This window comes from Pseudopipra pipra, chromosome 8, assembly GCF_036250125.1.
Source record: "Pseudopipra pipra isolate bDixPip1 chromosome 8, bDixPip1.hap1, whole genome shotgun sequence".
In the NCBI taxonomy this organism is placed as follows: Eukaryota; Metazoa; Chordata; class Aves; order Passeriformes; family Pipridae; genus Pseudopipra; species Pseudopipra pipra.
The window spans coordinates 21,713,447-21,740,021 of NC_087556.1; the positions used below are offsets into that span (position 1 = coordinate 21,713,447).

At 34.9% G+C, this 26,575-nt stretch overlaps 1 protein-coding gene across 1 annotated transcript in view; it reads left to right on the top strand.

The window, feature by feature from the left end:
- Nucleotides 1-26,575, top strand: part of DNTT (DNA nucleotidylexotransferase) — an 87,142-nt gene that overhangs the window by 13,097 nt on the left and 47,470 nt on the right. Inside the window, exons 4-7 of the mRNA XM_064662981.1 lie at nucleotides 7,009-7,179; nucleotides 8,459-8,530; nucleotides 11,686-11,809; nucleotides 12,305-12,437. Of these exons, the coding sequence (XP_064519051.1) occupies nucleotides 7,009-7,179; nucleotides 8,459-8,530; nucleotides 11,686-11,809; nucleotides 12,305-12,437 (500 nt within the window). The remainder of the gene's footprint in view (nucleotides 1-7,008; nucleotides 7,180-8,458; nucleotides 8,531-11,685; nucleotides 11,810-12,304; nucleotides 12,438-26,575) is intronic.

Genomic DNA, 26,575 nt, shown 5'->3' on the forward strand with positions numbered 1-26,575 from the left:
CAGGCAATGACATGCATACAAGGATTTGGATGGGCTTGTTTCTTGGAAGAGGCACTTCTGGGGACTTGATTTCTGTAGAAATTGATAATTAGTGATAATTTTAGTCTGGAGTCCTGCATATATTTCCCCATGAAAGACCACTTATTAAAACAAAATAGCAGAGATTTGGTGAGAGCTCGTGAGGAAAATGTGGTGGATTAATACTCTAGATGCAATGTCTGTGTTCAACTGTCTCATGTTTCCTTTCTGTTGTAATAGCCAGAAAATAACTTGCAGGAAGTTGTAACAAATTGGTTTTATACCATGGAAGAAGTTACAGAAGGGGTGGCAAAAACTGTGGAGATGTCAAGATTTCGTTATTATGTTCAGTATGGGGCAAATCCTAGCCAGATTATTTTTTATGAGCTGTTGAGTGGTAAGGTTTGTTGTGTGAGGAACAGAGTAAGTATGTCAAATTGTGTGCCAAGGAGGAGACAGTGGCATTGTGTGTCAGTTCACGGAGTAGAAACCCAACTGCTTCAGACTTGGGCTTCGTGCCGTCTTTGGGTCACTGTGCATCATGTCCTGTGGCCTCATGGTGTGTAGGATGAGAACCACTGCCACAGGCTTTATTAATTTGGGTGTTCCAGGAATGCACCTGAATGCATAAACCTGACTCCACAGGTGAACTGTAGCTGTTCAGATGGGTGAAGCTGCAAAACAAAAGAGCAAATCCTTTCAGTGGAGTCTGTACCTTAGCATGTTTCCTTTATGTTTGTCTTAAACATTAATGTTATTATGGAATATAATATTACAATATTATTCTCTGGCTCATTTGGAGCTAGCCTCCCTCTCCCACTGAAAATTTACACTTGGGGGCTGCATTGTGTTTTCTTGTGCTAAAATGAAAGGAGTCATTCTACTGTGCCTGAGAGGGGTTGCTGGATTTGAATATTAATACCAGACTGCAATAAAATTCAGAAAGACATTCTTTGTGAGGAAAATACAATTTAATTCTTACAGAAGAAACTAATTAAGTCAGAGGCAAATGGTTCTGTGATTCTGAGGCTTATTGCTAATGCTACTGAATGTTACTTTGCTTTGGCTGTTACTCACGGTAATGAGAATGTGGATGTTCAGCATGGGAAAGACGCCTGGCTTCTTTTCTGCTCTGTCAGATAAAAAATATTCCTTTAAAATTTTTTTTCTTTTCTATCTACAGAAACTTGTATCAGTTATGCCAGTGACTCAAGCAATTATTATTATTCCATTTTAAAATAGACCTCAGAAGAACCTCAACTTTAGTTTTATAATGAACTTAGGAGCTGTACAGTAGAAAACCACTAACTGAATGGATACTTTTAATAACATATAGTGTCTTACTGACGTAGCCTACTTCAGTAAAAATTCTCCAGACTGCACCTCAAAACTGCAAATTTTGTAAATGTATACAAAGTATATACCTATTCAAAATTAACTGATGGTTTGGTCTTAGGTGTAAATTTCTCTTCTGATTTTTGAGGTAAGTGGGAGTGTGCTCCCTAAAATACAGAGTATAAATACAGCTGTACCTTTCAGCAACCCAAATTTTTATGTATATGTCAAGTCTATGCTGCTTTCTTGGATTTGTGTATATGTGTAATAGACATTTTGTATTTTATATTTCTTATCACACTGTTTTTCATCTAGGGCAGTTATGTGATTAACTAACTGCATTTTTGTGCTGTGTCAGCAGACCTTTTTTCACAATTGTATTGCTTTCTTTTACATTATGTGGAAAAATATGGAAACTTCTCATGAGTTCCACTCTGTTTTAAGGAATGAACCTTATATTATTGGTTAATAGGAGGAGCAGCTGAAGTTAACATAATTATTTCTGATAATGCAAGGACCCCGAGATCATGCACATTATGCTATTACATTATTCTCTCAACTTCTTTGTTTCTCTGGCTGTGTAAGATAACATGTTAAAATCTTTGCATCTGGGCAAGTATTGGGCTTTTCAGTTCAGATAAAAAAAATCAGACTGAACAAAAAATGAATCATTTCATTTGGTTGGAGGTCACTTAAGGCTACAGGTTGGCTCAAATTGTTTAACTCTTCTTGAAATAAGCCCCTGAAAGTATTTATTTTCTCTCTTGGTCTATCCAAAAAGTGTTCACATGGCATTTATATCTTCCCACTGAAACACAAGTAAGGATTTACACTGGGGAAAGAGAGAAGAAAATTATTTGAATGAAAGAGGCATTCTAAAACTTTGATCAGTTTTGAATGGGTATCAAACACTGGTGACACTGTTGTTATGAGAACTAGGACCCATCCTTTGGATTTATAATTTACTAAATAAACTTCAAGTAGAAAACCATTAGTGAGAGGGAAAGCAATTTAACTCAAATTGCTTTTCAGAGTATAATAGTTTTTCAAACAAGTGTCATGTAGGATTTTTAATTTTTTTAATCACACTTTGCTGTTTAGCTCTTTGGTGAATTAAATTTACCTGTACAGTGGTATGTTCATATTTTTTTAATTTGTGCTGCAGTAGTGTTTACAGGCTCAAGTGAAATAGGAGCTTTTTTTCTAAGAGATGCTGTACAAGCACTTTGTAAAAGACAGTTCAGGCCCTGGAGTGTTCACAGTTCTAATAGGCAGTGAATGAAAGATAACAGAAACAATGGCAGGGAGGTGTGAAGCAGCTTTCCAAAGTTTCTACATCTGTCATCTTCCTTATTTTTAACACTACTCAACAAAATCTTTGTGTACTTTTAGATCTGACCCACCAGAATCTGGAGGTCCTTTTAACCCCCAGATTTTTCCATAGTCCAAGTCTCACAAACATACATTCCACAATTTCAGACACAGAAGTAAAATTTGCAATAACTGAAGAACTAAAATATAGCCCAACTATCACATTTAATTAGAGCAGACCCTGCAGAATACCCTGAAGATTATGAAAATACCGTGTCCTGGAAATGTCTAGAAATTTAGTTTCCTTTTAACTGGTACTTTTAAATGGGAAATCTGAATGTTAATCTGATTGATAAAGTAATGGTAAGGTGCTTAATGTAAGAAATATGTAGGTTTAGAATAAAGGAGGGGTCAGTAATCTTTCCTTTTTATGTCGCCATACGTAGACTTCACCAGAGATCTACTAGATTGCAAAGATTTTTCTCAGCTAATATAAGAGTTCTATATGCTTTTCCCTCTGGAATATTGTTCATTGTGAACTATATCATTCTTAAAAAAATAAAATAATACTTGATGAAAAAGAATGTCAGAAGCAGTTTTATGTAAAAAGACAGATCTGTAATTAGTTGCAGCATTTGCAGGCAATGGGGTTTTTTTGTACAGGGAATAATGAATATTCAATAATCTTTAATTGTTTATTTTAAGGAGCTTAATGAGCTTCACAAAGGCAGGAAAACACTGAAAAATGCAAACTAGAATCATAAAAAATGCTTTGATTGTATTTTCTCATTGACTGTCAATAACCTCTGAGTAAAATGCTACACGAGATTGTCTTTTTCAGTAGTGATGGTGACACAGCTTTTCTGAAAACTGCCCTCCTGCTAGTGGAAAGGGACTAATACCTCTCTACAGCAGTAGTGGTGCTGGTACATGCAGGCACATTTATCACGATGGCTGATTATTCAGTGTAGAATACAACTATTTAGATGTGCTTGTGAGAGGCTGCCTGCAGGGAGTGAGAAAAAAACATCCCCAGACTTTTTGAGCATCCTAATCAAGAGCAGCCTTTGCCAGTCTCTGTCATTAATACATACTGCTGAGCAGCTACTTTTGAGAACTATTTTCTGACAATGTTTATCAGTATAGACTATTTTAACAAGAAGGTAGCAATTCTGTCTTTTTAGTTCTGCCTCTGATTAATGCTGCTAGTGCTAACAGGAGTAGGAAATCTCTTGCCAAACACTGCTTTCATGAGTATTCATGTGTACAGATTATAAAGAGAGAAAAAGAAAGCAAAAGTAATCATAATTTTGTGAGTGGAACAGTAAATCTCACTTGAAGCAAGAATTAGCATCTTCTACGCCATAGTAGGAAAGAATTTTTGAAGCTGATAAAGAATAAAAATAGTAACAACTTGGGAGAAGATCCAAAAAACCCCATAGCAGAGGAAACATCTGACTCCTGTCACCCCACTTGTAAAATATATTTTCTTATTTGCTTTGCAGTACTCTCAATGCTGTGTTTTTTCTTCCATGTACAAACTAGGATGAATCCTTATTGCTCATGACCTCAAATTGGTAGTTTCACCTTTTCCTGCATTAGTTCTCATTCTAAATGGAAACTATAATGTGCACCTGTCTTTTACCAAAAAGTATGTAGTTGCATACAACATAAATAAAGATCTTAAATGTGGAAAAAAGAATAGCAGTCGAATAAATCCAACAATTAGCCACTGTAAGAGCTTAAACACAGCTGTTAGGAAGCTAAGGTTTGTGCATTATTTTTCTAATAGATTGGTTTGGTGATTTTTTTAGTTTGTTGGGGTTTTTTTGTTTTTGTTTTTTGGGTTTTTTTCCCCCCCAAAGGGGCACTCTCTCCTCTCCCTTTGATACCTTGTACCCAAGGGCTAGTTGATTGTAAATGGTAGTCAAAACCTCCAGATCAAGCATGTTGCTAAACAGCTGTCTTTCTCATGAAGTCTTTCATGAAATGTTATGAAAATGGAATTGCACAGCCCTTACTGATCAGGGTAGCTGATAAATAAATGTGCAGCTAAAGGGAGGATTATTCCACGTCGACAGACAACAGGTTTCTGATTCTTAGATCAAGGAGTGAAGTCATGCTGGTGATATAGAATAAAGCAAATTATCTGCAGCAAGCCCTGATTATTTTTATACACTTTAACACATTAGTGCAGATAAATACAAGGAAAGTGGTTTTGTTCAGCTAAGGTACCTATTTCTTCTAGAGAGATACTGTCAAACCCATTAAGATCTCATATTTTTTTTGTTAAGAGGGAAGTTTTGCAAATCCTAGGGTCAGTAAAGACAATGTTTTCTTGAAGATTTTGAGCAAAACTTTCATTTTGCTTCAACGAGACTGTAATGTTTATAATCTAAACAACCCATCATGTCAGATGGTCTGTTTTTTCTAGAACTGACCAAACAATGAAATGTAATACGTGAAAGGTACATTTAATTTGAAGTTGTTCTGTTTTAACAATGTAAATGATGGTAGCTAAAGTAAAATCTTCTTGCGGTTTAAATCAGGCAGTATTCCTTCAATGCACGGTGACAGATGCCATTCTCTATTCCACATATGTAATAAAGAGTTGACTTCACTGGATTTGCTGTCACATCAGTAATATCTCACCTGGCGATATTACACATGTAGCATTTAGGATGTACAGGGCCTGCTGGTTTTTACTTGGCTTTATCTTTGAATGTAAAGCACAGTAATGCTAAGATAAAAATGAAAGCAAAATCTAGAATAATTTTGATTTATACAAACTATATATTCATTACAAATTAAATGAAATTTGAGGCTAAATGTGAACAGTGATCCCATAAACACTGAGGGCAGGAAAAAGAATTTTAATCTTACTCCTTCCTACTATCCACTGTAGTCATTGCTCTGGTAAGCCATTTGCTGTCTCTTGCTATCTGTATCACGGGGTGTAACTCATTCCAAAACATTTCTGAACAGGCACTTGGGCTACAGCTCCGTGAAGTGGTAATTGCAGGCAGATGCAAACTGACAGCCACTTCTTTGGGGTTTTTTTTTTGTAATGCCTTGTGGGTCAAAGAGCAAACAAGAGTAAGGTGGAAAACAGGAAGGATATGCAGCCAACTGATGCAGTGGAACACAAGGCTGGGATTTGCCAGCTGCTCTTGAGAGCCTGCCTGAAGAGTAGGAAATGGGGTCTCTGGCAGGAGGGCAGGACACAGTGCAGTGCGGGCACTTTGCAAGGCTGGCTGGTTCCTGGGCTGTACTTAGCCTGCCCTGGGCCATTTGAATCATGCACAAGAGCATCCTGAATGGCCAAGTGTGGGATACATTTTAGGTAAAGATTCTGAACAGTGAAAGTCTCCTCTGGAAACTATACATTTTTAAACATTTCTGAAGAAACTGCTTAATTTTGTAGTCTTGAAAATTTTTGATGTTTGTGAAAGGTTTCACTAAGAACTTGGATTTCTGGCTGCTAATCAGCTACAAACCTTTGTAAGTTCTTAGGTTATTCACAAACTTATTTTGCAGCATTTGTTCTCTCTCAAAGCCTTGTATCTTATAAGGGGAAACAACAACAAAAAAATACCTCTACACCACTGTGCAGACTGTTCCCTGCATTTCATTTCTAAAAATTGCTGCTATCAAGATAGATAGATGGAGATATATTTATATAAGGAGGGAGATAGACCTCAAAGCTGCATAAATTGCATATGGATAGTTTAAAATAAAAAATTTATATGGACACTCTCTAGGTATTTTTGAGTGCAATGTCAAATAAACCAAACCTTGGACGGCTGAAGAACCATAAAGAAAATGTGTTTCTATTTGCATGGGTTATACATGAGGAAAAAGTCTGTTTGTTTCCTAAATTACTAAATAGAAGCATGGCTACATGTTCAAAAAGAAGGTGGTGGTTTCCAGTGTTGCCACAGACTCCTATTTGGTTGTGTCTGAAAGTGCAGATGTCACATACTGGCCTACTGGATTAATGGTTGAGCATAATTCTAAAAATTATGGCTCTATTTCACATTGATTTAATAAGATCTGCACAAAATAAAGAAAGCATATCCCACAAAAGATTTTCAAATTTGTTACAGATCAAAATATTTTCATACATTTGTCTCTAAAATGAAATTTTTATGATCCCTGGAAAACTTCAAGTGGTTAGAAAATTAGGCTGGTTTTTTATTTTTTAAATGAACTTTCTCTTTTCATGCTAGAGTAAAGAAGTAATTCCTGAATTAGAATACAAAGTAACCTTTCTAAGGAGTATACTGAATATTTTAAGCTTTTATCAAACTTTGATTTTTCTTTCTATACCTCCCCTCACCCCAGGATGCCTTTGAGATAATGGCTGAAAATTATGAGTTCAAAGAAAATGAAATATTCTGCCTGGAATTTCTGAGAGCAGCTTCTTTGCTGAAATATCTTCCATTTCCAGTAACCAGAATGAAAGATATACAAGGATTGCCCTGCATAGGAGACCAAGTCAGAGATGTCATTGAGGTAATGTACTTCTGAATTATCTGTCAATTGATTCTTTTACAGATCTACATTTAGAGGTCACAGAGAGCAGCATTGGTATCTGTGTGCATGTACACAGCCTTCTGTATTTCCTGTAATAAGGATATATTTTCCTTGTTGCTAAGAACGGAATGATTTCTGGAAATCCTTTGTAGTAACATGAGGTTCTGCCATGGAATCCCCACCCTTAGGAATAATGGTAACTAGTGAATAAATACAAAGTGTTAAATAGTGCAGTATCAACTTTGCATGTAATTTTTAAAGGCTTACACTGATTTGGATGCAACAGGTTAACTGTTAATAGTTTTGCTCGTGACTACTCCCCTTTGCTCACCTGAATGCTTTATTAGAAATACTATTTTTGCAAAACTGCTAAATATTTTAGTACTTTAATGTTAAATCCTACCTTGCTATAGCCAGTTATATATAGTTGTAGCAGAGCCTTTTATCCAAGTGATGGATGAACTTTGCATTCTTCTTGGAACTTTGAGTATTTCCTACATTTTTCTCTACTTCCTAGCCTTTTCAGGACCCTACATCTTAGGTGCTGTTATTCCAGCAGGCAGCTGATGAGAGGGTCTCAGCTGTCTGGAGGGGTCATTGCTGAGTGTTATGCTCCTTGTTTGCCTCATTCCATCAGTTAAGAATGTAGCCTCTGAAGTGCTTTTTGTACCTACTACCTGGGAGCTGGGAATTCAGTTATGATCCCACAGAAAATAGAGTGATTTATTGGGGTTATATTGATGGGGTTTTATGTTTGTTTTGGTTTTAGTTTTTATCAGAAAGACTAGAAGAACTGTACACTCAAGAAAAAATATGTTTGTTCTTACAATGCTTTTACTTTTAGGAGAAGTAAACCAAACCAAATAGTGAAATCTAATTTTCAGGACAAGTCATTGATAGTTTATGATAAATAACTGCTTTCTGGCTGTGAATTTATGAGTAAATAAGTACTGTGAAATGTATTCCATGGTCTCAATTTCTACTTCATCCTTGAGTAAATTTATGAGTAAATAAGTACTGTGAAATTTATTCTGTGGTTCCAGTTTCTCCTTTATTCTTCAGTAATTTTCTGTCTTTAAAAAGATTCCAGAATTTGATCCTGATGCAGTAAAACAATACGTTTGCTAAGGATTCTTTTCATGTTTGTACAGATTGATAAAACTTTATTTTAGATTTTTTGTCTAAATCTTATCACTGGGGTGACATTTTACAATTGTTTTTTAAAGTTATTTTTATAAGTAACATTTTTCTTGTTTAGGAGATTATTGAAGAAGGAGAGAGTTCTAGAGTTAAAGAAGTGTTAAATGATGAGCGATACAAGGCATTTAAGGTAAATCCTTTGAGTTTTGCTGCTGTAGTTTAAAATTTCCCTCCCTGTAGTAGAACTTAGACATAACCATTGATTTTATTATAAAGGAACAACTGATATCAAGTGCAAAGGAAGAATGGTCTTAAATAAAAAGGAGATTGAGAAACTGATAAAGAATGATGGTGAAATCATTTTCTATTTTTAATTAATGTGATGCATATGTAGTTGCTCTTAAGCTTGAACTAAACAATCCCTTTTTCCTGAGAACTAATGTAATGCATACTCTTTGCTGTAAGTTTAATTGAATGTTGGGTTTATTTCTGCCTCAGTTGACTATCATTTTGATGCTACACCATCTTATTCTCGCATTAAGAAAAAAAACAGGTGAAAAAGATGATTCAAATCCATTATAATTCTCTTTGGTGTAAGGCAGAAGGAAGAGGACTGGAGATATTTCTTTGTTAGGCAGGTTGTAGAGTCATAGTCACGCTACTTCATAGCTGCAGGGAATCTAAACCACGTAAATATTGCAGTTCCCATTTCTGAAATGTTCATTGAATTCTCCATTGGAAATATATAAACTGTATGTATATATATATGAACAAATATATTTTTCAGTTTTATCTGCAGTTTTAGTCTCTATAAATATACTGTTTCTGTCTTCAGAAAAAATTAAAACAGAGAGTAAATCAAGTGTGACTGTTTCATTCTCCCTTGCATTACTCACTTTTACTTCAGCTATCAAAAGGCTCTTCCATTCTCTCTGACCTGTGATACACGTATGAACTGATGTCCAGTGAAAGTTGCTAACGTATCTCTAGCAATATTCAGAAAAGAGGTGTAGATTCACATGGCAGGATTCACAAACCAGACTTGCTTATTAATTCATGATTGCACTATTGCATGATTGAGGATCAGCCATTAAATCTGATATTGTGGGGGTTAAGAAAGTATCTTGGAGATTAGAAAAAAACCTATCAGGGGAAAAATTGTCTCAAATACTCCCTGTGTTTTGTTTCATATGCAAAATTGCAACAAACTTATTGGCCAAGCACATGTCTTGACATTTTGGTTAAATTGGTTGTAGCCGGTTTTTTCCGCCAATTTTTATGAGTTTCTAAGAAAGCCAAGAAGAATCCCATATTAGTGAATTCCTAGATTTTACTGTTTAGCATGGTCGTGGTGACTGCTGCATCACTCATCAGGACTTAAAAGGTCACTGCTGGCCCCAGGACCATAGTTATCAAATGACTGAATTAAATTATAGTCTGTGTTTTAGATATATGATCCTTGAATTGGCATGGTCAGTTTGGCTCCTTATAGAAGTGGATGCTCCAGAAAATGAGTTCATGTAATTTATTTCACGAGCTGAAAAAAAGCAGTGGCTGCAAACACAATCAAAGAAACGGGCTACTGGCTACTTGTGCTGCACTGCTGGCAGCATCTCTCAATTGACATCTATAAATATACCAAATAATAATGGATCTTTGTATGGAAAGAAAAAAATGCAGTGTTTTTTTTTTTCCTAAAAATTTGAACAGTGGCGCAGAATCCATTTTCTTTAGTTCTCTGTCCCAACATTAATTAGGTCTCTTAGAATAATTTAAAACCCAGTAACAGACTCTTTTGAAAATCTTTTAGCACTAGCAAAAACATTAAAAGATAGCAATGTATTTAAAAAAGCACATTCTTTCATAAACACCCATGATTCAGACAAAGAAGAGGTAGTTTCATCCATTATATATCAATTGTAGAGTTATTCCTATTTAATATTATCCATTATTTTAATTTTTCTCTTTGCTTTATCTTAATTATTTCCAATGAATTAATTTCTTTATAAAAACACAAAATGAAGCTAGCATGGTTGAAATTCAGAGGTTATAGATTCAATGGAAAACAGCAGTTATTTGTGTCTTACACAGCAAATCATTGAATTCCATAAATGTACAAAGAAACTATTGACAAACTGAACATAAAAAATGTGCTTTCAGGCAAGCATGAAAGTTTTCCCTCTTGCTTTTATATCGCTATTTATTGTTCATCCGCGATATTGATCCACTGAATAATGCTTACAACTGTGACATTTTTGCTTTACATCCTTTTGTGGGGAATAATTTAGTGTACAAAATTACTTTGGAATAAATGGAATACAACAACACAGAAACTTCAGAGACTGGTAGATTTGGGCATTTTTGTTTTGTTTTGTTTTTCTTTTTCCCAATAGGCAAAATAGTAAAATATGTACTCCAAATAAGATTATGAGATGTATAGGAATTTCGCTTGACTCATGTGAAGACTGAAAATCATAAGGCTGTTTGCAATATGCAAGAAAACAAAAGTTACAGGTTTTACTTGAAATGAAATCCCATTTTGGAAAACAATATTGTTAGTGACCTTCAACATATGTCTTATAGAATGGAGTATAAGAATTATAGAATGGTTTGGGCTGGAAGGGACCTGAAAGATCATCTCATTCCAACCCCCCTGCCGTGGGCAGGGACACCTTTTACTAGGCCAGGTAGTTCAGAGCCCCACTGAACCTGGCCTTGAACAATTCCAAGGATGGGGCAAGAATAGATTAGTTGTCTTTATGTTCTTATGATCTTTCTCCATGTAGCACTGAGACCCAATTGTCCTCAGTGCAGAATTTCAGGATCGCCAGGGTTCCCACTGACCCCATCTCTCAGTAGTGCTACAACACCAACATCATCTGTACAACTGAGAGCTGGTAGTGTATATAACACAAAATCATAATGTCAGTCAAATTATGAATGGTCTTGTGACGCCTCTTATTCTATGAAGGGACTGTAGGGGAATACAGCTACTTAATGTTACTGTTTGCATTTCTGTTAAGAAATGGAGTAAAAATAAATACTATTCTTATTTCAAACCTTAGTTAAAAGAGTACATCTAGGTAAATTACATAAAGGTGCGGGACTACTACTATATTCTTGTTTAGATTTCACTTTAATAAGAATTGCCCATGTATAAAACCAGTTCTCCGTTCGATGTAGCTATGCAAAGAAGGGAAGCTGAATCTGTATGTTTGCATTACACTATTATATATCTTCAATGTAGGATTAACTCTGCCCATTATTTTCCTTGTGAAACCTTATTGTTACCTACTGCCCCTTTAGAAAACAACACTGAAATGTGTGTTTTTCTACTGACCTTAGCAATTTACTTCAGTCTTTGGAGTGGGAGTGAAGACATCTGAGAAATGGTACAGAATGGGTTTGCGAACGGTGGAAGAGTTAAAAGCTGACAAGACCCTCAAGCTGTCAAAAATGCAGAAAGCAGGTAAGGTGAAAGTGTCACAAAAATTTCTATGTCAGTGCTCTAAGAACTTAATAACAGAATCACAGGAGGAGACAAAAGTCATTTATACATCTGTTTGCTTGCTGCAGGGTCTTGGGAATACTGAATTATTAGGTAGAAATAATATTTGGATTAACAGAGCTGCTAATTAAAAATGGTGTCATTCAAAACATAGGAATATGCATACTTTTAAATTGCTTGCATAGATACCAAATGAAATCTCTCATACGCAAAACTATTAATGGTTCATTATTGCACAGGTTGTGCAAAATTGGGAAAGTCCAGAACCCATAATTTCAGGTTCATGATGCAGCATTTCTTAGTTCTTGCCATTAGATAGGGTTCCCTTGCCCATGGTATGAGTTGTGTTCTTTAACTTCCTGATGAGAGGTGGCTATTCACATGGGCTTTGCATAATGCAGTGTAGATTTTGATAATTCCATGGAGTGATCAGCACTTTTTGCCTTTGATTTCCAGGGTTTCTTTACTATGAGGACCTTGTTAGCTGTGTATCTAAGGCAGAAGCAGATGCAGTAACCTTGATTGTCAAGAATACTGTATCTACCTTTCTACCAGATGCTTTAGTTACCATAACGGGTGGTTTCAGGAGGTGAGTGAAAACAAATGGAATCGCTTGGCTGTTTTATTCAGGTACATGAAAAAGAGATGTTGTGTATTGGAAAAATCAAAGAAGCTTGGTGGGAAGAGTTTGTTTTCAACTTTTTTTTTTTCCTGGGTTTGTTGTTTGCTTGTTTGTTTTTTCAAACCACAGGGCAATTCTATGACATTCCCAGATTGCTGTGTTTTGTTACTGTGAATAGTTGGTTTGTTAGGGCAAAATCTAAGAATAGCTTGATGGAAAAATGATGTTTAGATCATGTACTGTACTTGGGCATCTTTTTTTCTCTTTCACTGGATCTGAATTCCCGAGGCTGAGACTACTGTAATGCCATACTTCAAGGAAAGATACAATAGGCTTAAGGCAGTCTTGGATTTTTTGTTTTGGTTGGGTTTTTTTGAGGGAGGAGAGGGTCGGTTTTGGGTTTCTTTTCAAAGAGATCTTAAGTCACATGAGTTGAAATGTGCTGAGGCAGTTTTTAGTGTTAGAGGTATACTTTACAGTAAACACTTACTAAAATGACCATAAAGCAATGACTAAACCAAATATACACTAACCTCTGTATAGATGGAATGATCTCAGAATTTCTTTCCTGGCTGATTTTTGTTCCTAAAGCTTTTGGCCTTGCTCTGTGAAACCAAACCTGAAGCTGTTGCTCAGAACATTTATAATTTGTTCTTTCATCACTTACTTGAGAGCTCTCTTAAAGCCACACAGCAAAGTAATGAGACTGGGAATAGTCTTCAGAAATTTTGGTTTTCTTGCTCTATGCTCAGGCCCCCATTATGTCCTTCTTATAGTACATGTCATGCTCATAAAGCAGAAAGCCCTACTCAGCACCTTAGATCTCTTGCTGCTTAGTTTGTTACTTTGTAAAACTTTGACTATATTTTAAAAATAAAAATATCTTTCAAAAATACTTAAAGTATTCTCTTAGAACTCAAAATACACAGTTCTGTAACTCTTATGCAACTAAAACTGGTATGAGTGCAAAAGAGAAGAATGCTAATAATTAATGTATCACCTGTGTGATTTAATATTGTGAGCCCAGATAGGTTTGCATAGACTCAGCCAAATCTAAATTAAGACCTTATGTAATTTGTAATTTCTATATACATGCACAAAGATTGTGCTGAATGTTTTTATAATCTTTGTGCTATCTTATGATATTTATAATTATTCCTTGTATGTCCCATATTTATTGTAAGAACATTTGCAGCCTCCAGCTACGTAATTACTATGTAACAGTGTGGTCAATCAGAAGCATTAGGCATAAGTATGAACCCTGACCAGAGTTATAAGAACAAGATTAGATTTTGTATTCAAAACCTCAAGTATCATCATTCTGTGAGCCTTTAAGAGGCATGTGATGACAATCTCTTCACACCAAAGCAAAGAGGGATTCAGGGACCTTGTGTTGTTCGTAACTTGCATGTAACTGATGACACATGTCTAGATGGGTCAGAGACTTGCAGGTTATTATACTGAAAACTCCCCATTTCTTCATTATTTAAGCATCTAATTATGCCTAGTAAGTAATTCTGTGTACTAATTGCATGCCTTTAAATATACAGGAATATGGTAAACTAAGTTTCAGTATCTCAGTCCTAAATGTTATTTTACTACTATGGAACATAAATGCTATGGTGTAGGATTTGTAGAAAACTATATAGGCACCTATATTTTAATTGCTGAGCTGCAACAGAGTTGATTACATCTGTTCTTTTTTGCCTGTCTCTTGTAGTGGCAGTATTCTTCAGCAAGAAGTATGTGTAAGCTAAGTAGCTCACAGTTTTCAATTAACAAATTATTTTTTTGGTTAATTCATGATTATATAAATATTTTAGTAAAAGAAATAGGCCAATTTGCTAAATCAAACAACTTGATTCCCTCCTAATACACCCTGTACACTACTAACATAAGAGGAAAAAATAGCTCCTGATTGCTCTGAATAATATATTAATTCCCCAGGATCTAGTCTTGTCTTGCTTTGTATACCTGTTTCATAACTTGGAGAAAGTTTGGCAGTTGATTGTTTTCCTCCGTATTTGACCACAGAGTTGAAAGTCAGGTGTCTCATAAACCTTAATTTACTATGTAGGAGAACTGGATGAATTGCAAGGAGCAGAACTTCCATGGTGATCTGCAGCCATGGACATTCAACAGGGTACAGAACAGGGAAGTTACATTCTTTTTCCCAAACCTATTAAGCACACATGTGGCTGGATATATTTAATGAAACTAGATCTTTTCCTTTAAATTCCTGAAATGTCATGAAGTCAGATGATGTAGAAATTCTTTTAATCAAAATTAGAAAGAATAGTATAAAATTCAAGTAAATAATAGTTGTGTTTTTTGTTTTTTGTTTTTTCATTTTTTTTTAAATTGAGCAAACTTGTTCATAGACTTTTCTTCGGTTTGATTTAGTTTTCACCTTTAGTCTTCTGTATGGCTTCTTTTATTAGTCTTGTAAAAAATAAAAGGGTTGTGATGGCAGCCATTCCATATCTTCCTAATTTGAAATCATTCAGGAGCAGGAATTAATAAATTATTGAAGTCTGCATGAGTTTATCCCTTGTTGCTTTCCTACAGGAACCCTTAGCTGACTGCCTGTAAAACAGATTCGTTGAGTTTCAGTTAGCATATTTTCATATGAGAGGTTGTGAGAATGTTTTCTTTTTCTTGTTTTTCCATCCTTTTTCAACACTTATCTGGGTCATTTTGAAACAGAAATTATAACACTGAAATGCATGGAAATACAGAAATAGAGCAATTGTAGTTATGAAATAGATAAATCACACCCACATGGTGTGGAATGTGTTTCATTGTCTATCTAGGGAGGGTGTCAGCTTGACTGCAGAGAAGGAAGTACTGAATATGCTGATAATGCAATATAAATCATACCATGGACAATGTTATCAGAAAAACTGAATTTGCCATGGAGTCTGTTTGAATTGGCATGGCATTATTTTCAGTGCTCAGCCTTTCTTATTTTGAGATTTAAGTTAATAAAACAAATTCCAAGATGGGGAATAGCACCTCATATTACAAGTTGCAAAAGCCATTAAGGGTGAAGTTTCCCTTCCAACATTGAGTTAAACAGAAGCCCAGGGATGGGGAGAAAAGAAACTTTATTCTGGCATGCAACATCCCTGATTACTGTGTTTGTCTCGGCTATATCCAAGGCAGGAGTGTAATTTAGGCTAAAGTGTGTTATCACTTTTCAATGAGTTAAATTGTGGACCTGACAATTTTTTTTCCTGGTTATTAAAAAGGTAATTTTATACTATGAAGAGAATTAAGGACTTTTCCATAGTAATATCATTATCTCATCTTCTGTATATCAATGCATGTTACCGAAAATTTGATTCCTGTTAGCAATGTGTTAATGCTATTAATAATATTAGCATTGTTGTAGGATTGTTAGTAATGACAAGTAGACAGAGAACTTCACAGTAGGTTTCATGACAGTGAAACAGGAGGAATTTTCCCATTTTTCCTGTAGTTCCCTATTAATATATGGCTTCAGAATAACTTCAAGAAAAAGTTGTTATGCACTGAAGCATTATCACCATGTTTTTTAAGACCCTGAGTTTTAGCTAACTTGATTTAGCTTCTGATATTTGGGTTTACCACAAGAGGTGATCTAGGCTGAGGGCTTCCTAAGAGCAAAAATGCTTGGAGGATTATATACTATATGTAGTTTATGACTTCAATCTCTTTACTGATTATTCATATGTCAATACGTTCACTGGAGAAATTCAGAAAAGGATCTGGAATAAGAATTACATACAGTTATGAGAGTATTTATATACATATATAATATAAAGAAAAACTGCATTTTCAGAATGGTTTTCTGATAGCCTGTTCATATGATTCCCAAATTATTTACAAATTATGTTTCAATTTTCTTGTGTTGCGTGTAGCACACTGAAATAGTTGTGGTGAGCTCTGCAGCAGCAGCAGTGTATTGCTTTGATGTGAGGACATAGTTACTGTATCATCAATAGGCACTTATTTTTTAGAAAATTACCTAGCCGTCCTCTTGGTATTATGATTTCACTTCTGAGTTTCTCAAATTATATTTACCTAGACACACTTTTGTTGGCTTCTCCTATCTTTGCCTTAAGATAGAGTGAAGTAGACTAAGGAGACACTTTGTTTTAGGTAATTTTTGTTATTGCAGTTCCTAAGGAGTTGTCCAAGTATCTTGGGCAATGCATCATGCAGAATAACTAGTGCCTCTTGTCTATTATTTGTCTTGGTGGGAGGCTAATTCCTCCATGCAGCATAAGTCTTCAGGGAATGTTTTGTCTCAGACTCTCATTATTAATTCTGTTCTAACATGAGCCTAATTGATTGATAGATCACTATCTCCTTGCTTGAGTTTTATATTATCTTTTAGAATCAGGATTTGACACTCTGTAACATTTGTAGATAAGAATTGTTAATAAAAAGCAGTGAAAAGAGCAAAGGACAGGGTCAGTGTGTTTGTCAGGCACCACTGCCATGCTTTTTTATATTACGGTGCAAAAGCTTCTTGCCTGTGTGCAGTGACATTTCCTACAAGGCAAAGGAATGCATAAAGGAATGACATGGGTCTTTCTGGTCTTTCCTGTTCTGTGCCAAGACAATAATTTAAAGATATCCCTCCTTTCTGTCTTGGAGATAAAGTAAAATGAAATAGCTGGGATAAAGAAACACTTTGAGAGGTTATTTTACAGGTTCACGCACTGGTAAATAACCAGTTTTACTGTGGCACCTTTGTTTCAGAGATGCAACTTCTATATGGCACCTGGAATCAAATTTATCCAGCTGTTGGCACATGCTCATAAATGAGAGAATGTAAGATTGAGTGTATGAAGAGTATTATACTTCCCAACCTTTTGGTATATACTCAAGACTTTGTGGTTTATTTAACCGAGCTCGTCATGTGGTCTCTGACTGAACCTCTGGATAAATCATAGAACACTTGAACAAAAGATTCCTTCATTAAGCTTTTAGGCAAACTCCTAATCAGAGGTTGCTTACTCTGCTTACGCTTTGTTTTTACAGAGTGCCTTTGCATTTACGCTGTTCTTAGATACAGTTATTTCTGTGGGGTTTTTTTACTCCAACAAACAAACAGTAGTAAGGGAAGATATAAGCTGTACCCAACTATCAAGTCCAAATACTGTAATTTCTACTTACTTTCTTTCACTGCTGTTATAAGAAGTAAATTTTTTTCTCTGCTGCTATTTCATTTTGTCATGGAGAAATCTGCTATAACAGATATCTGTATAGGCAGGCTGCTGACTGTTGGAGCTGATATGGTAGTTTGCACACACATTAATTTAAACAGATCCTGGAATAATCTAGCAATTATTCCAGCAACAGACTGAAGAGACTTCTTGGCTCTCATTTGTGAGCATGGCTTTTCCTCTGACAAACTGTAGTCCATTTTGGATGAGGCTTTTAATCTGATCTGGTTGGTTTTAAAGCTTAGTAAAACAGCTTTGCCTTACCAAACTCCCTAAATTTAAAAATGTTTGACCTTGAGGTATTGGGATGCTGTGAGTAAAAATATTCTGTGACTGGAGTTAGAAGCACTGCAACTGGCAAAGAACAGAGATCATCATTAGTTTCTGTTTTTAATTTTCTGTAACCCATTAAAAATTAAGTTGGGAAAGGAGAAAATCAAATTAATAGCTAGGCAAGCCAATTTAGAAGATAATCTATTGGAGTAATTCAGATACTTCCTTTTGTCATTAGAGCTTTGATTATTTTTCCACTCATTTCATCTATTATTAGCCCTGATGAATCATGAAGTAGAAGCTGATGAATAAGGTATCTGGGAGCTGTGGACAAAAAGAACTTTGTAAGAATCCATGAAATAATTGAGTACTTTCTTTCAAAGCCTTTAGAAAACTTGCTGATGTGAGATTTTTTTACGTGCCCTACTCTGCTCAAAGTAATAGACTAGAAGTACTCTACTCTACCTTTACCACTTCCACAGGTTTTTCAGCTTGTTTGAAGGATGCCGTTTAGCTATATACCTCTCTTATCTCTAAAACTAGTTCAAGTGATGGGTCCAGAGTGGAGGTGGCAATGCTGATGATTTCTCTGAAGCCAGAAGTTTTCCGCTGTGTATGTAGAGCCAGAAAACTCCCTGGCTTAGCCTTACACTTTTCATGATAACCTACATGAACCCCCTACATCTCCTGGAAGGTATTTGTGAGAATCTCTACGGTGTTTAGTATTTTCTGTTTCATATCAAGACTGATGATGGCTACTAGGAAGTAAGCCAGAGCAATGCAAGTGATGTTATAAAGCAAGATATGAAATCTCAGATTGTATTATTTTGAGACTGGTAAAGTCTCCTGTATTAGCTTTTTTTTTTTTTTTTTATTTTCCCCTAACTGAATTGGAAAAAACGAGAATGAAAACAGAAAGTAGGGGTTTCTATTTCCTTGTCAGGCACTCAATCCAAAATTTTAGTTATGTACATGATCAGATTTGTTACCATTTTAATTCTAGCTTTTGTTTGAAACTGATGAAAAATTTTAAAATTACTGCACTGATGACTGCTTTGTACTATTAACAATATTTGTCATTATACAGATTATAAGGGGTACTGGCATGAACATTTTCAAATTGCGAAGGCAAACTTTTAGTGGCAAAGCAGTATATTGCAAGTACACTACTAGAAGTGAGATAGGGTATTGTCTTTAAAATGGGTCATTTCTTTACAGTTCTCATCTTGTTCATTTGATATCCAAATCTGATATTCAATGTTAAAACGAAAAACAAAATGTGCAATTAATAGAAGATGCTGTATATATGAAGAAAGAATAGAATGACAGCTAATAATGGTATTCAAAGTTTTCTTGTTTTGCTTTTTTTTCTGGTTTGCCCTTTAAGGTCACTTTCAATCATTTTTGGTTCATAAGGGTCAACTGTTTGACAGTTCTAGGTTTTGGAATTATATGGAAAACTTTTTAGAATGCTTGCCACTGCATAAAATCAAAATGTTAATGGCTTCACTAAGTCAAATTAAATTTTAATGGCCATGGTTTAATTTTTCCTTTAGCCCGTTCATATCCTTTAAGTAGCATTAAATGTGATTCAGTTGTCTTCTAATATCACAACTGACCTGAATAGCCTTTTCAATTAGCCTTTTAGATGAAGCAGATCTGATACATTCTAAATAAATAAAGATCTCTTTTTATTGGTTAAATGATGATATTCACAGCTCATTTAATCCATTTATAGAGATGCAATGTCAAAAGAACAACACTTTTTGAACAATGCTAGTGATAATGTGCACAGATGAGACAAAAAAAATCACAGCATCTTTGTTTTGTCGGTGAATGGAAATTAAGGAAGAGGAACTCAAAAAATCTATTTAAGACTTTAGGAAAGATGTATGACTGAGAAATGATGAAAATTATTTGACAGGATGTCACACACTGAAAATATTTTATGAAATGCTGTGACAAATAGTGAGCTAACAATGCAGAATCCCCTAATAAACTTATTCTGACAGATAATCTAATCCTTGAATAGTAGATGTCCAATGTTTTGTAAATTGATTAATTCTATATTAATGTAAAATTATTGTAATTTAATTTTTTCATGGATTATTTTAGAGTTTACAACTGCCTTATACACTAATAGAAATTGTTAGAAATCTACCATAGTTTGTTCAAAAGCATCTTTGATGTTTCCATAATTCTGTTTGATGTTTGTTCTCATTTTTGGATGACAGTTTCTCAAAACCTTCACTATATAACAGAGATGACCTACTGTGATAAAACCTTCACCATGTATCGGGGCAGGCATGGGGAAAGAAGCTTCTGGGTTTACTGCTCAGCATGGGAGACAATAAAAGCCATCTGGGGTGTCTGATATGTAGAAGAGCTGGGCTGAGAGTGCTTTGGACTGTAGATGTATCTTTTCCAGTGGCTTTGGTCATCAAAATGCAAGAGAATGGTGTTGTCATTAGCTAGGGTGGATTTTAGCACTGACTTCAGTTTTGCTACGTTAGTTGCTTGTATGTGTGCCAGATTATAGCTAACAACTAACTTGCTTTCTCCTGATGTGAAGTCTTAGCCCTGAAACAAATACCAATCTCTCATGACGGCTGGCTCATTAGACTCACCTAAGTGGAAAGAAGCAGTGACAGCTGTCAGTATGAATTACAGTACTCCCAGCTCCAAACTCCAGTGGTTTCTGCACTGCCACTCTTTAAGATAATATACCATTAGAATTCCAAAATGTGAAAACAGATTTTGCATTATTTACATGATTTTCTAGACAAGTTTGCCAAAGCGAATGTCTTGAAAAGTTATAAAAGGGGGTTATCATGCAACTATTTATAATTATATAAATATAAATGTATTTATGTAACTATAACAACTATATCAATGAAATATATTTAATAACCTATATTCTACTGACTGGTCCCATTTTAAAAGGTTTGCAATAAAAATTTTTGTGATTTTTGTAATGCTGGGTTAACTGAAAAGTATTCATTTGGCATTTTAGAACAACCAGCATACGCAGTACTGGATGCTATTTGCATTATGAAAATTAAACACGTTAATTACTGTGTGCTGGTATAACCTTATATTGAAAATATTCCTCTGGTGTTTTGGAAGGGGAAATGCTTTGCCTTTCCTTGAACACAATTCTTCCAATATACAAGTACATAATTTTTCAGTGAGCATAAAACATAAATAAGTTCACAAAAGGTCTCTTGCACAGGACATAGGCAGTGGTTCTGAGACAGCTTGAACAGGATACCATTTCACCAAAAATAAAAAAAAATCCAACTGCTCCAGGTATTATTATAACATATAACCTGGGGCTGAGGCAGGGAGGCAGCTTGTATGTTACATAGCATGTACTAAAATTGATTTATCAGTGTAATTTAATAAGCTGGAAAACCTGCTTCCTACAGTAAAGTTGAACTGTTGCTCTTTGAATGTTTTGGTAATTTGGGAGTAGATTAGTATGATATGTCATGGGGGAATAAAAGCTGTTCTGATTAAAAAGGAAGCTGTGCAAATAATTGGTACCTAACATTAACATGTAAAGAGATGTATTCATAGACTGAAAGAGCTTCATTTTCAAACTCTAGAGAGAATGACAAGTAATTCTTTACATGGAAAACTCAGGCAAGATCAGTGATGGCAACCTTAGAACTATTCTGTAGTGGAGTCGTGTTATATGTGCTGCAATTAATTTGAAGGGTGGCTCATGCAATTTGCAGACTCTTTCGTGTTACTGATATTAGTCATATTAGGAATATGACAAGGGGAGAATATGAATAACTAATTTTCAGTAAATTTTGAATTTTAACACATGCTTCACTAGGTATAAGAGTCTAAATTCAGTGAATATTTGATTATTTCTCTTTGGAATCTTATTTTAGTGGCTTTTCAGCAATGTTTTGTTTTTTGTGGGTTTGTTGTTCTTTTTTTTTAATAGTAGGCGATAAAAGAATTTGTATATTGCTCTTTGGGAAAGAGGTTTGATGGAAGCGGATGCTGCCAATTGGAATATTGCAGGCCAGAACTTATCAGTGGTGTTATAGAATAGCTCTATACACAGAAACAAAGTTATTGAATGAGGTAGATTATGCATTTTTATTGAATGAGGTAGATTATGCATTTATATTTAGGGTTATCTGGAATATATGTATCAAAATATTTATAAGTATTCTTTGTTTTCAGTGAAAATTTTCAATTCTCAGTGAAGAACTGTTGAGAAATGTAATTCTCTTTTCTGGTAGGGGCTATAATTCAATGATTTTTATTTCCTTAGCAAAATGAGTTTTTTTAGTCAGAACTTCTCTTTTGTGATTAGCCTCAGCAATAGAAATTTCATACTTATATTGTGTCACTTCACCTAAAGACAAGGGTATGTGCATCATGGAAGAGGTAGTCAGAGGCACAAAAACCTCTGTGAAGTGTCACAATACCTTTTCAAGATCACTGAAATATTTTGATACAGGTTTTAGCCAACAAATTGAAATGACAACTTGAATTAAAACATTTCTGTCTCCTTTATATTTAACTGCCCACATAAATCCTTCTCGTTTCTCTCATTTTTTTGACAAACTCTATTAAACCCTCAGTGTAAATAATAGATTGAGTGAGTAGAGAGAGAGGGAGAATAAAACTATCAGCTGTAATTATCACTCAGAATTTGTAGCAAAATCAAGCACTAGCAAATATTTTCCAGTCATTAGTGATATTTTAATGTTTGGGGTTTTTTGCCTTTTACACAGATATTGTGGGAAGGCATCATATTTTGAATTGCTGCTCTGAAGAGTCACAATAATTGGAGTGTCTCTCGTAAACATTTGACATGAATACAGCTAATCATTCATTGATTTATGAAATCTCAGCCAGTGAATTTAAATGGATCAATTTTAATACTTAGGCCAGGAAGTATGTTCAAGTGTAATATTCAAAATATATGACTTGAAAAGTATTTGCTGTATATGGATGAGCACTAAGAGTCTTACAAGCTCTCTCACAAATAAATAGCTATAGAGGAAAATATATTCATGATACTACATAAAAGTGGTAAGTAAAAAATCTACAAGTTATAGAGCATTAGGTTCAAAGAAGACTATTAAGATAGTGGAATATATTCAGGGAATGATGAAGAAGCAAGATTAAAAAAAAAGAGATGGGAGACTTGAGATAAAATAAAAAGATAAAAGAGAGACATAAAGAACAAGAGGTCAAATCAGACGTACATGGCCTTGATGAGATGGAGATGCCTAGTTCGATAGGTAGTTCTTTTCCTTGCGTTTTATCTATAAAATAATTTCATTGCAGTTCACCTGCTAAAAAGAGGATGCCTTACAAAATCCAGGCCACTCAAGGTGGGAATGGAATGAAGAGACAGATAGTAACACTGTCTGTAACACTGAGAAACATGCAGAAGAAAGCGGCATTCTTTTTAAAGGAAAATTAAATTAAAACTCTGCATAAAGGGTAACTGAAACAAAAATCTGGCAGCAGTTTTAGACTGAGTTCCAAGCAGTAAAGTCAGATGTAAGGTACCATTAATAGGCCAAGGATAGGGCCTGGCTGTGCTTAAGAGGCTTAATTAATGTGTTAAGACAGAGTAGTGCTAATGATGCTTAGCCAGCTTTCCACCAGACACTTCTAAGTGCACCAGAAAACAAGAATCTCTTTCTTTTTTGTTTCAGACAATGGTACTTAAGCATCTCTTTACCTACGAGCTCTGATGCCTGTGCCTAAGTGAAATAGAAATAATACGTTTTGTCTTGTGTGGTGTTTCTTGAATATGTGTTGTTTCCTCTGAGAGGTTTCTGATGTATCAGTGTTTTTGATTATATTTCTTACTGTAATTTTGTTTTTTCATATGTTTTACTCATGAGTGTGTCAGGGCATCTATTTTGCACTCTACTCAACAATTACTAAGATGAATGATAATATTCTGTGGTTCCAAAAAGGTTTTGCAGGCTCAGACACCAGGTAGTTCAGGGTTTGCAAGATCAAATGCCTGTTGTTTAGAGTCGAGATCAAAAAATCAGTTCTAATTATACTATGTAATGTACTGCATAATTTTTTCCATGGCTTTATTTCTGGAAACCTGGCTTGAAAGCAGGACATTTATAGCACAGTTTACTTATTTCGATATATTCTTTAGGAGAAGTCAAAGTTTATTATAGACTAGTTAGTTGCTGTAAGGATGGTTGACAGTGCAAGCTAAGAATGATGTTTTCCTGGCAGATAATAATGAGAAAAGCTGCAAACATCAGTGACCTGGCAACCAGGGGATACATTTTGCAGATCCCTGTGAGCAAGTGTAGCCATAACATTTTAATTAAGTGTGACATGATCATGCTAGTGGTGTGGGGACTTGATAACCAGGAGGTAACTGATGGTTGATTTTTTTTTTTTGTTATGAGTCAGACAGGAAATTTTCTACATGTTGGATAACAAGGAAAAGACTAAAAACGTTTACAATAAATCATACATGAAATGTCTGAATTAAAAGATATAGTTAGAAATAGTATTTGTAGTTTCTTTAAGTTTGGGAATGGTGGAATATATTATGAGTTGTTGCTATGTTGTGGGAGAGTTGGATAGAAATGTTTTGAGCAATCTTTTTGAAGAATGGAAATTCAGCATTAAATAGCAAAACCTGATAAGATAGACTTGGTTGTAACCACCAGCTATGATAGCTGTTCTGTGATACTACTAGAGGCTATCTTGGACAACAAAAAAACCCCAAACCCATTAAAGTCTTATGGATGGATTGCTTTTTCTTTATAAACTCATGCTAAATCACAAACTAATAACCTTACACTCTGTATGTTATGCTAATGATCAATGAAGGCAGAATATTTTCCTTTTATCTTGGAATATCTTACACCTAGACACAGTTCTAGGGGGTAAACACAGCAAACATTCCTGATTATTTGATCCTGTTGCAGTGGTTTCTGTATCCAGTTGCACCTAATTTGTTTACATTAGTAATAATATCTTCATTGGATATAATATCCTCATTTCATTGTTGCTTATGAAATATCTTGATGTTGTTAGAGTACTCATTTTTATCACTACTATAAATAGTACTACATCCAGACTCAGTCAATGTAGGTCATACCTCCACCATTCTAATATCATAAATGAAAAGTGAACAGCGTATTGGTACATTCTAACTGAAAGGTTAGTGAGAGCTTTGACAATTATTTCAGCTGAATCATGACAAAATAGGAGGATAATTTCAACTGATTATTTGAGAAATTGAACTGGCAAGAAATGGTGACCCAGGGAATGTATCTTCACAGTTTCACCTGAAAAAATTGTGTACCCATATTGAAGATGTCCTTCAAACATCCCATTACTTGAGGTCACAAAACAGTACAGGTTGAAAAAGTCAGGATTATAATCAGAAAGAAGTCAGAACAAGAGTTAAGAGAAACATAACATGACTGGTTCTTTGAGAAACTCTCTGAAAATATATGGCTAAATATTTTATATATATAGGAAAAAGAGCACAGAGAGAACTCTAAGAAGTTGCAGTCTCAAACAGTATTTCCTTGCCATGGTTTGGGAATTATTAATAATAATCAGAGAAGTTTTCAATTTAGAATTAAATAAACTAAATCAACTTCATGAGCTCCTTAGGCTGATGGAGGATCATATCTTGAAGCTGAGCAAGGGAATTTTGTAAAGGAGGGTAACAAGATTTCACAATGGAGAGATTTACTTAAGTTAGAAGTTAGATTTAATGACAGGCTTGTCCATACTTTAAAAGGCTTTCCTGGTGTGCTTATACTTTTAGAATATTTTGGAAGCCTTTCTCTGTGGAGATGCAGTGTTCCTTTGATAGCATAGTTTAAATTGTTTTCTCAAATGGAATAACCTGTTTTAGACCAAAGGATGTAACTATTTCAGCTTCAGGGAATTGCTGGCTAACAGCGTGTGTGTTCACACAATACAGCTATCTTGGCAAACCACTGATGTAGACCAAGTAGCCAAGTTTAGAATTTCAGTTTGTGTTTGAAAACTGATCATAGTTGTTCTATGCCATAATTATGGTGTAAAATCCGTTCATTTTATTAGTAAATGTTATTTTCTCTGTAAAAGTCTAGTTTTTTCAGTGTATCCCATGGATTAAGAGTAAAGTTCTCTTCCCTTAGTCAAAATTAGTATATTACAAAATCCAAATGAGGTATCAAAGGAGAGGAATCCCATTTTCTCTGGATTATACTTCTGTAAAATTCCCACCTACCTTACTTGCTGTAGGGGTATTCAAGTGTATGGAAAATCTGTATGCCAGCCCAGTCCTGGAAAGATTTAACAGTTCACTCTAAAAATTCAAGTGAGAGGGCAATGTTCTTATAACTAAACAGATTGTACACATGCTTGAAGTTTAAACTGTGCATATTTTTTTCAGAAGTACTCGAGTAAAACTTTCACATCTCAGTAGAAAGGCTAGACTCAAACTTGCCATCCTGCAGCTGTATGCTAGCAACCACGCAAATGTTTAAATTGAAATCAGTGTATTATATACCATTAGATAGAATAGATTGATAAAATAGCTTAAAGTAATCACAATTCTAGTAGAATTACATCTATTGCCACAAAATGCCA